The sequence below is a fragment of the Cuculus canorus genome, chromosome 15, assembly GCF_017976375.1.
Source record: "Cuculus canorus isolate bCucCan1 chromosome 15, bCucCan1.pri, whole genome shotgun sequence".
NCBI classification, from domain to species: Eukaryota; Metazoa; Chordata; class Aves; order Cuculiformes; family Cuculidae; genus Cuculus; species Cuculus canorus.
In genome coordinates, this window is record NC_071415.1 from 11,012,720 (window position 1) to 11,028,545 (window position 15,826).

At 56.7% G+C, this 15,826-nt stretch overlaps 1 protein-coding gene across 3 annotated transcripts; it reads right to left on the bottom strand.

Annotated features, from left to right (window-relative positions):
* Positions 1-410: 410 nt before the first annotated feature.
* LOC128853763 (uncharacterized) lies at positions 411-14,665 on the bottom strand. Of its 3 annotated transcripts, none has more exons than XM_054081042.1 (2): positions 13,130-14,665; positions 411-1,943 (listed from the first exon to the last, which is right to left on the bottom strand). In XM_054081042.1, the coding sequence occupies exons 1-2, from the start codon at positions 14,349-14,351 to the stop codon at positions 1,852-1,854; spliced, it is 1,314 nt and encodes a 437-aa protein (XP_053937017.1). In that variant the 5' UTR covers positions 14,352-14,665; the 3' UTR covers positions 411-1,851. The 3 variants fall into 3 exon arrangements, with proteins under 3 accessions (XP_053937017.1, XP_053937015.1, XP_053937016.1); XM_054081040.1 differs by lacking the exon at positions 411-1,943 and adding an exon at positions 9,764-11,396; XM_054081041.1 differs by lacking the exon at positions 411-1,943 and adding an exon at positions 9,764-12,242.
* Between the last annotated feature and the right edge of the window lie 1,161 nt (positions 14,666-15,826).

The following is a 15,826-nucleotide window of genomic DNA, read 5'->3' on the forward strand; positions in this document are numbered from 1 at the left end:
TGCCCCTCTGCCTCCCCCATCCCTGCCCGCCCCCCCTCTCCCCGCTGACCCCTGCCACCCTCTGCATCTTCGACCCCCTCATCGCTGCGGACCCCCACAGCCGGGTAAGGACCCTTCCTGCTGCAGCAAGACCCCCCCCCCCTCGAATTGCAGGGACCCCCTCCTTGCCATTGCGAGCATCCACTGCATTGCAGGACCCCCCATACTGCAAGACCCCTCCCTGCATCGCAGGACCCTCCTTGAATTGCAGGGACAGCCCTCCCCCCCCCATTAGGAGCCTCCACTGCATGGCGAGAGCCCCCTGAATTGCAAGACACCCCACCACATTCCAAGAGCCCCACTGCATGGCAGCCCCCCTCTCTGCATTGCAGGAGCCCCACTGAATTGCAGGCCACACACACACACTGTGAGACCCCACTACATGGCAGGTCCCCTCCCTGCATTGCACCGCCACCCTACACACGCTGCAAGACCGCATCTGCATTGCAAGACACCACCCCCACCAAGACCCCTCTCCTGCAATGGAAGACCACCCACTCCCCATTTCAAGACTCCTCTCTGCATTGCAAAAGTCCTTGGCATTGCGTAGGGAGAGCCCCCTTGAGTCACAGGATGCTCCCCTATTGCAAGAACATCCCCTGCCTGGCGAGACCCACCCCCACATTACAAGATCCCCCCACATTACAAGACCACCCCCTGCATTGCAAGACATCCCTTGAACTGCAAGTCGCTCTCCTGCATTGCAATACCCCATCCCATTGTGAAATTCCTTCTACACTGCCAGACCCCCCCCAGCACCCCTCTGTCCCTCCCAGGCTGGTGGCCACGCTGCAGGGCAGAAGGGGAGAAGGGTGAAAGATGCCACAGCCCCTTCCATCTGTGAGCCATCCCAGCGCCCTGTGCCAGGCACCAGCAAGGCTGGTATATCTGGGCCCTGAGGAATCCGAATTGCCCAGCGAAGCCAGCAGCGAACCTCCTGTGCACCGAGTAGGTTTTGAGGCCATTTATTGGGGTGCAGGTGCGAGGCCACACGTACGGTAGAGCTGGCCCCGGGACGGGGAGGCACCACAGCCTGGGCAGAGGGTGGGGAGAGCCGCCTGCGCTGCCCAGGGGCGATGCCCACTGCTCCTTGGGGCAGGGACTCTTCCCATGTCTAGAACATGGGAACAAATCTGGATAAAGAGGAGCGTGGCTGGGGTGGCAGATTGGAAGCCCCCCAAGCTGCACGCACGCTCCCGCATGCTTGCTGCGGGGATTTGGCTGGGGGAAAGGAGCCGTTTGCTGAGTAAATGTGCAGAAATGGAGAAAGAGGGGTAGAAGGGACACGGGATGGTTTTCAGCTGGATCAGGGAGCTGAACCACCCACCCCAGCTGAAGCCGGACAAGGGAAGGGCAGGAGCATGGGTGCCGCTGGGAGGGTGCGACAGTGCAGTCGGGGCTGGCTGGCACAGAGACCCCTCCTAGGCTCGTCCAACCCAAGCAGGATTGCATCCAACCCTGACTCCCAAAGGCCCTCCAGGCTCCGCTGGCTCTGCACTGGCCATACTGGTTAGAGCCACCTCTGGCTGCGTCACAGCCACCGCCCCAGCCCCGGGGGTCCCTGGCACCACCACCCCAGGCCAGACCTGAGGGCTCTGGATGGTTTGCTTTCCTTGATGTCTCAGCAGACCTGCTCTGCGCTCAGGCTTGCTGCACTGCCCTCAAAATCCAGATAGACCAACAGAGCGTTTGCAACCAGAATCAACCCCACAGCCTCTCAGCTGGGCTGGAAACCAAACCCTCCCAGCTCCAGCGAAGCTGATCCGCGTTTGTCCCTCGAACTCCTTGTTTTGCTCCTCTTGCTAAAAGCACTCAGGCATTAGGACCGGGCTGCAGCTGCTGGGATCTGCCTTCTCCTGCCACAGCAGGCAGATGGTGGTGAGGCCGAGAAAGAAACGGCTTTTCTGCTTGACAAAAAAAAAAAAGAAAATAGCAATTATGCAGGGAAAAAAAAAAATCGCACCCCTGTTTCCTCCTGGTGGCCCAGCAGCACAGCATGGCTGGCACTGCCTGGCTCCCCAGCGCCTGCCTGCTCTGCCTGGGGCGGACAGGAGAGCCCCAAATGCTGTCTGAGATCATAGAATCATGGGTTGAGTTGGAAGAGACATTAAAGATCATTTAATTCCACCCCCTCTGCCATGGGCAGAGACACCTCCCACTGGATCAAGCTGCTCAAGGCCCCATCCAGCCTGGATTTCCCCCACGTGTCACTGTGGCGGCAAAGGGTGACCCGTGTTCCCCCCCAGCTTGGGGATGCAGCAGCCAAAATCCATCCCCTGAGCGCATCCGTGCGTGCTGGGTGCACTGGAGCAGTAAGGAAGGCGCTGGATTTCCCTCTATATGTTGCATTTCCAGTTGTCTTTGCAAGCTGCCGTGACTAAACGCTTCTGAGGTCACCCTACCCCCACAGCCCTCCCAGCGCCGCTCCTGCAGGAGACCCAATCCCCATCCATGACAAGGGCTTTCCGGAGCGCGGCCGTGTCCCCTCGGAGGGGCTGCGTGACTCACCCGCTGGGACTTCAAATAAACCCTATTTCCAAAAAAGAAAAGCAAAGAGAAAAGGAGCCCTGGTCATGGAGTGACCCTTGTCTTGCCTGCCTCAGGCACAGGAACGCCCTCGGATTTTCATGCTTGCCTGGGTGCTTTTTGTTGCAGCTCAGCTTTGTTTGCAAGTGGTCTCGGAGGTTTTAGTCGAGCTCATGAAAGCGGGCTTGAATGTGGAGCTGGTGGCTGGGGCCACTGCAGGGCACGCTGCACGGTGCCAGCGGCAGGCGCGAGGGCTTGGGCAGAGGTAGAGATGGCAAACGCAGTGCATGGCAATGTCTGGTGAAGCATTATGGAGTGCAATGGATTGTTTCATCCGTGTGTCCTTTGGGAGGGAAGAGGAGCTGTCCCAGGGCAGCAGGAGATGTCCCCAGGGCGAGGGGGCAGCGTGGAGGCAGAAGCACCAGCCCAAGGCACAACAGCCAGGGGATGCTTTGGGCTGTGTGTCCATCCCTCTCCTCTCCTTTTAAACACACACAACCTCTTTGGACACTGCTGTGTCATGGGGCAGCGGAAGCTGGTGCCGCCGGGTCAGCCCTTGGAGCACTGCTGTCCTCTGGCTTTGAGCCACATGTCAGCTGCCAGCCTGGCCTGAACCCTCCTTGTCCTTTGTGGAGTGATTCTGGGGTGGGGTCCAAAGGGGCTACTTGCACGTTTTCATCCTAGCGGCACCGTGATGGCACGGGGAACGTGGGCTGTCTTACAGCCAACCGCTCCCACAGGGACCCCCGTGCAAATCCTGGCTCAGCGTCACTGGCTGATGCAGACAGACAACTCAGGGTTGTCAGTGTCCCTTGTGGTGGTGGCAATGGCTGTTTGATGGTCCAGCAGCGTGCGTGTCCACCTCACCCCCCGGAGTGGCTTGGCAGAGATTGCCAGGTAGCCACCATCTCTCCAGCCACCTCTGTCCCCATGTGGGACAGGGCTTGGTGACAACAGGAGCCCTTGTGTGGGACAGGGAGACCTCGTACAGCCCAGTGAGTCATCCTCCTGTGGGATAAAGGGCTTTGACAAAACAGCCTGGCAATAAGGAACCACTGGAACAATCTCCAGGCACAAATCAAACACCCTGGCCGGAGGCTGCATCTCCCTGGGGTCCACAATGTGTTCCTTGCTGCTGGGAGAGGCCATGGGGACACCCCGGGGTGCCCCAGCCTTGCTGCCATATGCCGCAAGGCCACACAGCAGAGGTTCTCCGGCGGCTATCCCGACAGTTGGCAGGCGCCCTGGCCTCATTAAAATTGTATTAAGCAGTACTTAAAAAAGAAAAAAAAAAAAAGCAGCAGCACCAGGGAAAACAAAGGGCAGCGCTAAGAGAGGTGCTCCAAGCAGTGGATTGTGCGCTGGGGGAGATTTCCCATGGGATGCTGTCACGAGGGGGTTTGCTCAGCCCCACACAACCAGGGAAGAAAGGGATGGCAGTGGAGAGCTGTCAGGGTTCAGATGTGTCCCTGTATCTCGCAGCCATCAGGAGCGGTCATACAACCAGCCTTGGCATTTGCTCGGTGCTTTATTAGCCAGGTTGATCCTGTTATCCAAATTTAATTGCATCCAGAGTGTAATAAAGGAGGGAGATGCTTGAAGTGCACTGTTTAAAAAGGTTGGGTGTTGGGCATAGGGAAGCCTCAAACAAATGAAGGAAGAAAGTGGCCGGGAAAGCATATACAGCTGGGCAGTCCTGGGCCTGAGCTGGGGGCTTTGTCCTTCCTGCTCGACCTTGTTTTCTGGTATGTTTTTTACGTTATTGGCAGCTAAGGCAGAAACCGGCCCCTTCCTCCAGCTCCCCCTGAGGACCCCATGGAGGTGGGGTGAAGACAGGAGCCCGGTTCATCCAGCAGGAGAATGAATTGTACTAGGAAAGCTTAAAAGACCTTTTGTGTAGCAGTTATTAACTTTGGTGGCAGGGACGATGCTCTTTGTCCTGGACTGAGCACCCTGTCTGGTCCCCACGGGCTCTGCTGGGGTGCAAGGCACCTGTATCCCCACGGAAGCACCGAGGAGCGGCAAGCAAGAGCTGCAGGGCACTTTATGGGCCAAAATAACGAGATAGCAGGGTATGCTTTCCAGCCTTTAAAAAAAGAACTAAAAAAACAGGAAAAAAAAAATAAAACAAGCAACAAACCGATATAGGGACTGTTCTATTCTCTTATGCCCATCTTGCAGGAAACTGCAGCACATTTTGTGAGCAAAGGGTGCAAGAGCCCTGGGTGCTTTTTGTCATCCTTCAAGTGGGAAAAATAAGCCACATCCATGTGGTGGTGGCAGGTCCCCACAGTGGCTCTCCAGCCCGCGGTTGGCGTGGCGGCAGCCCTGCTGTGACAGGGAGTGGGGGAGGGTCTCGCTTGCCGTCACAGTGCATTTGCCTCTTGCTGGCTGCCCACACACAGCCCAGCAGTGAATTTTGGCCATCAAACCACTTCAGAGGAGCCTCCTTCCCAGCAGCGGGCTGTCGTTCCCTAGGCTGCTCTGGCACTTTCAGCTGGGGATGGGTTGGTCCATGGCAGCAGGAGGGTGATGCTGGGGAAGCCGTGGTGATGCCACTGCCCAGAGGTGCAACGAGCACGCACGTGCTCATCTCTCGCCCACCGCTTGCCCCCCTCATCGCAGAAGATGCAGCCATGAGCCGATGCAGGGAGCAAAGACGCAGACTTCAGCGCCAGCCCCATCACCCCCACACATCCCCGCTTTTAATTCCTCACTGCACCATGGAGTCAGCGTGGAAGAATTTGCAGGGAAGAAGAAAGTGTGTTATCAGCATCTGCCCACACAGCTCTCCAAAATAACACGGTCCCAGCCGCTCAGCAGCACCAGGCAGAGCAGGTGACTCAGCTTGCCGACAGCAGCTCCTTTCTGCTCTGATTTTCTTGCTCAGTCATGCCCAGATCCACGTTTCCTGCTGTGGCGGGTGCTCCATGCCTGGTGCACGGCCCCAGCGCCACCTCTACCCGTGGCCTCGTCCAGGGCTACAGAAGGGTTTGATGGGCGGAAGAATGGCACTGCCCAAATCCCCAGGGCACAGCTGCTCTATCCAAACCTGCAGTGTGCCAAAAAGCTGTTTTGAGCATGGTTAGGATGGTGGTCCTCATCCCTGCGGGACACCGCTGCAAACAGACACAGCACATTGGCTCAGTCCTCACCTTGGGATGGTGCATGGCGTATCCCAAAGAAGATGTAAGAGGGATGGAGAGGCCTTGGAGTGGCTGGAAATGAGTCAGAGGGTGTCAAGGAAGGATGTCAGGAATGGGGGACAAAGCAAGCTGGCCAGGAGGAAGCCAGCAAGGACGGGAGATGATGAGGAAGAGGCTGCTTGTGTTTGCCATCACCCCAGCATCTCACTGCAGGCTCAAAGCACAGCTCTGGGGTGTGTGCAGGGGCACCCTTTGCAAGATGCTGTTGCAGGGGACTGGCACTGAGATCCCTGTCCCCTCAGGGGCTGCACCCTGGGGCTACGTGAGCTGGTGTGTAAACCCCTCTGGTGGGGTGAGGAGGCTCAGCCTGGAGAGGAAGAGAGCCCAAGCCCCAATAGTACCAGAAGGTCTCCCCCCAGACAGCCCCGGAGCAGGAGGCCCATCTCTTTAAGGACAAAGCAGCAGTAATAGAAGCAGTAATAGGAGCCAGCTGGGAAGCCCTGGAGGATCCCTATAAAAGGCTCAGAGGGGTAAGGAGGGAGCTCTTACAGCCTGTGGCTTGGAGGTGAGGAGGTTATTTGATTCCTTGGTGGAGGTATCAGGGCATCTTAGGGTGGGATGCAGGGCTGCTGCAGTGTGTTCACCCAGGAGTACTGGGGGGGTGGGATTTGGGTGCAGAGAAGGGGCTGGAGGCAGTGCTTTGAGGTCGAGGGGTCTCAAACCAGCTGTGCCTTCCCAGCCTGGAGATCCCCTTCCAGATGGATAACTCCATTGTCGGTGGTGAAAAGAGTCTATTAGTCAGGATTAGGAATGGGTCCTTGGGGATTGGACCCACACCTCCCACCCAGCCCTCCCCTGCCTCTTGTGGGCACCATCAACCCTCTCTGGTTTTGGATGCAGGAGGGAGTTGGATTCTTATTGAGAAGTGGGGCTGAGAAATAGAGGACCTTGCCATCACAGAAAGGTGGTGGGATGAATCCCATGTCTGGAATGTGGCTGTTGATGGCTACAGTCTGTTCAGAAGGGACAGACTGGGAAGGAGGGGTGGAGGCATTGCCCTGTATCTCAGGAAAGGCATAGAATATGAAGAGCTGTCGTTGAAGAGTAGCCACGAGCAGGTTAAAAGCTCGTGGGTCAAAATTAAAGGTGGAAGAACCAATGGGAACCTTGAGGTTGCTGTATACTACAGGCCACCCCATCAAGGAGAGACAACTGATGAAGCCTTCTTCCTCCAGCTACAGGAGGCTTCATGCTCGCAAACTCTCATCCTACTCGGGGACTTCATCCACCCTGGCATATACTGGAAAAGTAGCACAGTGAGCTGTAGGCAATCCAGGAGACTCTTGGAGTGCATTGAGGATAATTTCTTAGTCCAGCTGATAGAGACCCTCACTCAAGGAGTTGCAATACTGGACCTTATGGTCACCAATGCAAGTGAACTCATCAGTGACATTGGGATTGGAGGCAGCCTCAGGTGCAGTGATCATGCACTGGTGGAGTTCAAGGTCCAGAGGGATATGGGACTGGTGAGGAGTATAGTCAGGACACTAAATTTCAGGAAAGCAGACTTCCAGCTCTTCAAGGAATTACTCGGTAGGACCCCTGGGATATGGTCCTCCGAGACAGGGGAGCGGAACAGAGCTGGAAAATAATTAAGGAAGCTTTCCCTAAAGCGCAAGAGCGCTCAGTCCCCGTATGTAGAAAATCAGGCAGGAAAGGAAAGAGACCGGCATGGCTGAGTCGAGACCTGCTGGTTACACTAAAAAAGAAGAGGGAACTGCCCAGGCAGTGCAAGCAGGGACAGGGAACCTGGGACGTGTATAGAGACGCTGCCCAGTTATGTAGGGATGAAGTCAGGAAGGCCAAGGGGCAGCTGGAGCTGAACTTGGCAACGGAAGAAAAGATTAACAAGAAGGGCTTTTACAGGTATGCCAATCAAAAGTGGAAGATCAAAGAGAATGTATCTCCACTGATGGTTGGACGTGGGGCTCACATATCAACAGATGAGGAGAAGTCTGAGGTACTTCACAACTTTTTTGTCAAGTAAACCGATGGATGTGATCTATCTGGACTTCTGTAAAGCCTTTGACACGATCCCCCACAACATCCTTCTCTCTAAATTGGAGAGATATGGATTTGATGTGTGGACGGTAGGGTGGATAAGAAACTGATTGGATGGTAGTATTCAAAGAGTAGTGGTCAATGGCTCAATGTCCAGATGGAGATCCCTGACGAGCAATGTCCCTCAGGGATCCATACTGGGACCAGTGCTGTTCAATATATTTATCAATGATATTGACAGTGAGATTGAGTGCACCCTCAGCAAGTTTGCAGATGACACCAAGCTGAGTGGTGTAGTTGCCACACTAGAAGGACAGGATGTCATCCAGAGGGACCTGGATGGACTGGTGAAATAGGGCTGTGAGAACCTCATGAAGTTCAACAAGGCCAAGTGTAAGATCCTGCACCTGGGTCAGGGCAATCCCTGTTTTCAGTACATGATGGGGGATGTACATGATTGACAGCCACCCTGCAGAGAAGGACTTGGGGTGCTGGTTGATGAGAAGCTCGACATGAGCCAGCCATGTGTGCTCACAGCCCAGAAGGCCAACTGTATCCTGGGCTGCATCCAAAGCAGCGTGGCCAGCAGGGCGAGGGAAGGGATTCTACCCCCTATTCCTCTCTTGTGAGACCTCATGTGGAATACTGTGTCCAGTTCTGGAATCCTCAATGCAAGAAGGATATGGAGCTGTTGGAACGGGTCCAGAGAAGGGCTACACAGATGATTGGAGGGCTGGAGCACCTCCCTGTGAGGGCAGGCTGAGAGAGTTGGGGTTGTTCAGCCTGGAGAAGGCTCAGAGGAGACCTTGTAGCGACCTTCCAGTACCTGAAGGGGGCTGACAGGAAAGCAGGAGAGGGGCTGTTCATAAAGGCTTGTGGGGACAGGATGAGGGGGAACGGGTATAAACTGGAGAGGGGCAGATTTAGACTAGACACTAGGAAGAAATTCTTCACCATGAGAGTGGTGAGACACTGGCCCAGGTTGCCCAGGGAGGCTGTGGCTGCCCCATCCCTGGAGATGCTCAAGGCCAGGTTGGATGGGCTTTGGGCAGCCTGATCCAGTGGGAAGTGTCCCTGCCCATGGCAGGGGGTTGGAACAGGGAGATCTTTAAGGTCCCTTCCAACTCAAACTATTCTATGATTTTATGACCTTGCAGAAAGAGGTGAATTTGTGTCCTGAAGTGATTGGATACCCTGCTCCTAATTGTGTTTTCTCCTGGGGTTGCAACACACTACACCCACACCACAGCACCCTTGGGTGGGAGATCTGCAGCCTGTGATCCAGCTTGACCTGCTGGCAGGGAATGGCTTCAGGGCAAGCAGAGATGTCCCTGTCCTCCTTGGGGCAGGCTGTGCTTTTGTATGGTCAGGGGCAGCTGCAAGCCTGGGGTGCTCAGGGCTGCAGAAAGGAAGGGGGTTATCCCAAACCAGGATTTTGGCGCTCGGACAGCCCAGGAGTCCTTGCAGCCTCTTATTTCTCTCGGGTACATCCATGCCCGTCTCCTTTTGTAATTTACGGTTCTTGTGAATTCTTATAGGGGCCCAGTGAGGCTGGAGGGAGCTCTGCACATGGGGAAACTGAGGCGGGGGAGCCTAGCTGAGCTTGCCATCTGGCACATGGAAAACCACATCTGGGATGAAAAGAGAAGCCATCCTTCCTGCCGGGTCTGCAAGGAGGAGCGGTAAAGCTGGAATAAGGGGGAGGGGGGCACCCAAATTTGGAGCTGCTTCTTCAATTGAGTGTGACTACCCATGTGCTCTGCAAGGAGATGCAAGGTCCAACCTCTGGCTCAGCAAATCCAGGGGCTTCTGGGGTGAATCCAGCGGCAAGGGGAGCTGGAAAGGGTTTGCCTCTTCCACTCTGCCGCTGTCTTTGCTCCCCATTACAGGGCCTGTCACGCTGGCTTTATCCGCAGGCGAAGGGCGGTGGGGAGGGAGCGCGGGGGGCTTCTCAGCAGGGCTGTGGCTGGGCTGGCTGCAGGGAGGCCCCCGGGAAGGCAGGAATGCGGGGCGGGGGGGGGCAGCTGCTGAAACCCAAAACCTCAGCGTAGGGGCCCTGGGTCTGGGCATCCGGCCCAGTGGTGGCTGCAGCCGGGAGGCCCCTCGCTTCGGGCTGGGAAGGGAAGCTGGGGATGAGGGGCTGGTCTGGCTCACCTGTGCAGCCCCCCTTTTAGGGAAGGTGTCGGTCATCCCTTCCCCAGTCCCCTCTGCTGCCCTCGTCAGCCAGGGTTGAGCTGTGCAAGAGCTTCCCTGATGGACACGGGGGCGAGGAAGAGGAAAAAAACCTGGATGATGTGGGGCTGGGGGTCAAGGGGGCGCAGAGCAGTTCCTCTGTCCCAGGCATGGGGATGCACCCAAGAAACTGGGCTGGGGACTGGGTTCCCTGCACCCATGGGAAGGCCCTGGGTCCCCCCTGCAGAGCCACCCTGAGGGTAAGTGGAGGGAGTGGGAGTGGGACAGGGGCTGCTGTCGCTCGGCAGGACAAAGTAAAGGCCTTTGCTGGGCAGCAGGGACAGTATGGTGGTGGAGAGGGCTGGAGCTGGATGGGCTTTTGGTCAGTGCATTGTTCTTGGTGCAGCATGCACCTTGATGCATGCAATTCCTCCTGCAACATGCACCTCGGTGTGTATGATCCCGCATACAGCATGCACCTCCATAATAGGACAAGGGAGAATGGCCTCAAGCTGCACCAGGGGACATTCAGACTGGATATCAGGAAAAAAAATTTCACAGAAAGGGTTATGGGGCATTGGCAGAGGCTGCCCAGGGAGGTAGTCGAGTCCCCATCCCTGGAGGTATTCAAAAGACGCGTAGATGAGGTGCTCAGGGACATGGTTTAGTGGTGGACAGGAATAGTCGGACTTGATGATCCAAGAGGTCTTTTCCAACCTGGTGATTCTGTGATTCTATGATTTCCTTGTGCAACACTTGTGTTTGTGCAATGCCATGTGCAGCATGCATCTTGGTACACACAATCCCATGTGCGGCTCCTTGTGCTGCGTGCACGCTGATGTGTGCAATTCCTTGTGCCGCGTGCGTGTCGGTACTTCAAGTGTGTTGGGATCATGTGCACCAAGATGCATGTGTGCAGCCCGCATCTCGGGGCGTGCACGGTCCCATGTGTGGTGTGCGTGATGCTGTGTGCAGCACGGCGTGCACAATCCCACATTCCACGCGCAGTGTGGCATGTGTGCGGCGTGGCGGGCAGGAGACCTGCATAAAGTGGAGAAGGGGAAAGATTTATTCTAGACATAAGGAGGAAATTCTTAACAATGAGAGTGAGGAGGCACTGGAACAGAGAAGCTGTGGATGCTCCATCCCTGGAGGTGTTCAAGGCCAGGTTGGATGTGGCTTGGAGCAACCTGATCCAGTGGGAGGTGTCCCTGCCCATGGCAGGGGGGTTGAACTGGATGATCTTTAAGGTCCCTTCCAACTCAAACCACTCTGCAGCGTGCCGTGGGTGATCCCCGGTGCGGGTCGCGGTGCGGGCCGCGGCGCAGCTCGGCGCGGTGAGCATCCCAACACTGCCCCCCAGCAGCCCTGCCGAGCTCTGCAGCGGCTCCGGCGGGGGCTGCAGCCTGTGGAAACGCTTGGCGAGGTGGACAACGTGGAGAGACGACAAAGCTGCCGAGGGGAGAGAGCGCAGAGGCGTTGCTGGGTCCCCTCCAGCTTCTCCAGTGCCACGGGGACAGGGTATCGCTGAGCCCTGTGGGGAGGTTGCGTCTCTCCAGAATCGGGTCCTTGGCTTACGTGCATCGCTTGTGAACACAAAGCGGGGCTCTGCAGCGGTCTGGCTGCTGGTGCTGCAGGATTTGAGCTCAGGGTGGGGGTGAGCAGCACAGCGAGGGTAACCTGGTGCCCCAGCACCAGCTGATTCCCCACTGGTGAAGCTGGAGGCTCGGTGCTGCCGACGGCAGGCTCCAACCTGATGGCTTGGACTGGTTTGTCTTGAGCTGTGATTTCACACAGTGCTGGTTTAACTGTTTGTGCCTGATCCAGATTGTGGTACCCAGCTCAGGGACAGGAAAGGCTATGGGTCCCCCAGTCTCCCATCGCACACGATGAGCTCAGCATCATCCCCACCGCTGCTCTCTGTGGCTGGTGGGACCTGGGGGAGGACGGGGACCTGGCCCCAGCACCAACCTGCTCACCCTTCATCAAAGCGTGCAGGAAGACTGCCCTAGAAAAGCATGAACTACACCAAAGAAGCCCAGGGGCACCTTTCACCACCAGGATGCCACACACCCTGTGGCACTGTACACGCCTTTGATGCTGCAGGACGTCACCAGAACATTTCCCCAGTCTTTTATCACTGGGGTGAATCATTTACCAGGGTGAGTACGCTGCCTGCAAAAGCCTCGTAGCAGCCGATGCCAGCTGTGCGTGGCCAGGACAGGGGATCTCGCTTCCCAAGTGAAGCTGCCAGCTGAGGGTTCAGGGTCGGGTCTTCTGTGCTGCGTGGGGAACTGGCTGCAAAAGGAGAATTTAGAGGATGGGGTGGACAGTGGGTGCACGGCCAAGGTAACTGCCTGTCCGGGGTGGGTCTGTTTAGCCAGGATTTGGGAAAGCTCTGAAGTGAGAGCCCTGTTGAGATCCCCTTGCTGGGGCAATTGCAGGATCGGTTGTTGCCTCTTTGCTGCTTTAGCTTCCCCATCAGTATTTTGGGGTGCTTGCTCTGTCACACAGGCAGAGATGCCACTACCCCTGCTCCATCCCAGATCCTCGGTCAGGGGAAGGGTCTGAACTCCAGGGCATTGCTGTGGCCCTGTGGAGAGGTGGGAAGGGATGCGTGGGTGACGTGGCCACCTAGACCAACGCCCAGGCTGCCTTCCAGGAGGACGGAAGGAAATGCCGCTTCCTCTCTCATATCCTGGGGCATCTGTTCCTGTGTGGTGTAATCCTGGGCAAATCCATCATGTGGGCAATCCCTGGCAGAGATGAGCTGAGCCCTTGTCCCTTCTCCAGGGTGTTAAACCACTCTGGGGTGAAGCAGGTGATCAGCCCCACTATCTCCATGGATAGACAGGGCTGGAGGAGGCAGCCCGGAGATGCTGCACATCTCACCTTCAGCATGGCAGGGGAAGGCCAGGCCAGCTCAGAGGTCACTCTTGTTGCCAACCCAGGATCTGATCCCTGTGCTCTGGATGGGCTGGAGGTCTTTAATATTAGTGATGGGCTCTGTGATGCCTGTTCCACAGGCAGCAAACAAGCTTTGCCCACCAAACTCCAGGTGCTTCAGGATGCTCCCGGGTGCATTTACACTTCCATGCCTCTAGACCAAATTCTTTGCAGAAACGAGATTTTGGTGCCTCATCAGCTGTGGTGCCACTGCACCAGGTGCCGAGCTTTCTGCTTACCCCAGGATGTGCATTTCCCTCCTGGATCTTGTGTGGGACCATGGCAGCATCTCCCCAAGGCCAGTGAGTCCAGCAGCAGCCCTGAGCCAAGCCCAGTGTGTCGTGGCCGGCGCAGGGTGCTTGTGGTAGGGTGTTTGCTGAGGCAGAACTGCTCCTCCCTGTCCCCCCCGCACTGAGGGGAACGCAGGGAGGAAATTGCTGCTGACGGAGCTGCGAGCACTGCTGGACTGGGGATGACTAAGTTTGGCAGTGCTACCTGCCGGCTGTTTTTCCTTTTAAGGAGGATTTGAGCGAGCCGCTGGAGCAATTCTCCGAGAGAACCCAAAGGGATCCACCCTGACCTTGGGGCTGGGCACCGCCAGCTTGGGGACAGGGTGGCTGGGGAGCAGTGTGGGTGGCGAGACGCCAGGATGGCATGTGGCTGGTGAAGGCGGAGATGGAAGCCCCCCCTTTCCCTTTCCTGATGGGGCACCCAAATGTTTTCACTTTCTATTTTAAGGAGCTGGACTCTGGCCCCAAGCGGAGGCCTGGCTTGTGATGCCAGCCAGAGGCACAGCTGCTGGCATCCTCTGTGCCACCCACCTTCGAGGCCACCTCTCTGTCCCGTGTCCATCCCAGCATGGTGATCCTGCAGGCACTGGGATGAAGAGGAGAGAGGATACAGGGGGCCATGTCTGTGCGGGGGGACACATTGCTGTGAGGGGATGCCAATGCAAGGGAGGGGATCATCTGCACAGGGACACATTGCAGGTGATGGCTTTGCAGGGGACACCTGCAAAGGGACACTCTGGGGTGGTAAGAGGCACTGTTCTGCACCCTGGGGCTGCTCCATATGGCTGAGGTGGAAATAGGGCAGCTCAGCCTTGGGAAGTCCCCAGCTGGTGAGAAATGCAGAGAAAGAGAAACGAAAATAGAGTGGCTGACGGGGCTGGGAGTTGCCACCCAGGGCAGCCCCACAGCCCTGGCTGGGACTGGGCTCCTTCCTTGTGTCCTGCATTCTTGGCATTATTCTCCTTTTTTCTCCTCCTCCTCCACCCCGGGGACGGGCTCTCAATTCTCTCCATTTATGGCCAGGAGGTGAGGTCAAGTGGGAGGGTGAAGGGACGCCTGGGTCCCTGGGGAGGGACAGGGGTCCTGCCTGGGGAACAGGGGCCACAGCCCCCCAGGGGTCACAGTGGTGGTGGGGAGTTGGGGACACCCACGCATTGCCCTGAGACCCCATCGTGCTGCCCTGTGCCACTGCGCCCCCTCCCCAGGGTGGCAAGCGGGGTCACCCCCGGTTCCCCCACTGGAGCACCCTGAGCTGCTGCACTCGGCTGGGGAGAAAACAGCCCCTGCGGGCAGGAAGGGTTTTTCCTCTTGTTTTATCATTTGATTTTGAAATCAAAGGCTGCCAGTTTGGGGGTGAGGCTGCAGCAACCACTCCTCCTCCTGGCGAAGAGGCTGGATGTGTCCCCAGCCCCAGGCCAGCGAGGAGTCACTGGGGCAGGGTGAGATGACTCCGAAGCGGCTCCGGATGATGAAATGTCCTGATTCATTCGAATCATTAATATTAAAAGAAAAAAAAAGAAAAACCCAAAGAAGTGACTCATGCAGTGGTACCCTTCCATTTGGCGCTGACGGAGCGGCTGCTTGGGGTTAGGCTTTTGGGGTGGATTTCCCCCCAGTCTATAATAACACCTTGGGGTGTTGCTGCAGGCAGTGAGCTGGGGCAGAGGCAAATACCCAGAGCGATGTGCTGCTGGGCACAGCCCTCTTGCTCTGCCAGGCGAGGCAGGGCTGAACAGCAAGGGAGCTTTAAAGGGGAGGGAGCTCCCCCACCAGCCATGGGATGTGCTGGGCTGTCACCAGAGTGGAGAAGGACCTTGTTGGGCAAGATGGATGAGACTTGGCTGTCCTTTAACAAGCCCTGCCAAAACCCCATCCCCTGTCCCAGAGGGGAGGATTCTGGGACCTGGCCCATGAGGGACCCATCGTACCCCTCCTAGCTCCCGGCTGACTCAGCTGGACGGGATTCCCACAGTTTCCGTCAGGTGCTGCCTGGAGTAAATGGGGAAGAGGTTTCACAAGCCCCAGTAATTAATGCTAATTACAGAGCAGCAACATGGGAATCATTTCTTCCCCAGGTGTCCTTCCAAAAATGGCTTTCTACAGGTGTGGCACCATCCTTCGCTTGTCATTAGGCACTGCTCCACCTCGGAGAAGGTGAAACCTTCGAAGGCTGGGACTGTGGGAACAATGTGACGGAGGACAGTCCCTGCGGGTGCCCAACCCAACTGTGGCTTCTGGCAGCCAGGTTTGGCTGGAGGGCAGGGCTCGCTCAACCTTGGGTCAAGACAACCCATGGGGAAAAAATACCATCTGACCTCCTTGAGCAACGTGACTGCTCCTGGCACCTGCCAGCAGAAGAAGAAAACCATGGAAAAGGGTCTCAAAGTCCTTTTTTTTAATGGCTTGGTTCTGCTGCCTGTGTTGGAGAGACAGTGATGTCCTCCCATAACCAGGAGCTCCCATCGAGAGGAGCTGAGCTTCTCTGAGGCTTGAAAAAGACAGGGTGAAGGGTTCTAAAAAAAAAACCATTTTCATCTTGATTTTTGTTCTCCTTGCTGAGCTAGTCATGCTCAACCCCGCTGTGTGTGAAATATTAGAAATCAAGCAGGTAGAGGTGGGCTCCAGAGCCAGCTATGGTGGGCTGAT

What these genes read in the sequence shown, in the direction of transcription:
- LOC128853763 (XM_054081040.1), bottom strand. Translation starts at nt 14,351, where the DNA reads ATGGGGTCTCAGGGCAATGCGTGGGTGTCCCCAACTCCCCACCACCAC. An exon ending in AGGGAAATGCACATCCTGGG is followed by an intron (nt 11,397 to 13,129) that starts GTAAGCAGAAAG and finishes TCCCCTCGGCAG; the next exon opens with CTTTGTCGTCTCTCCACGTT.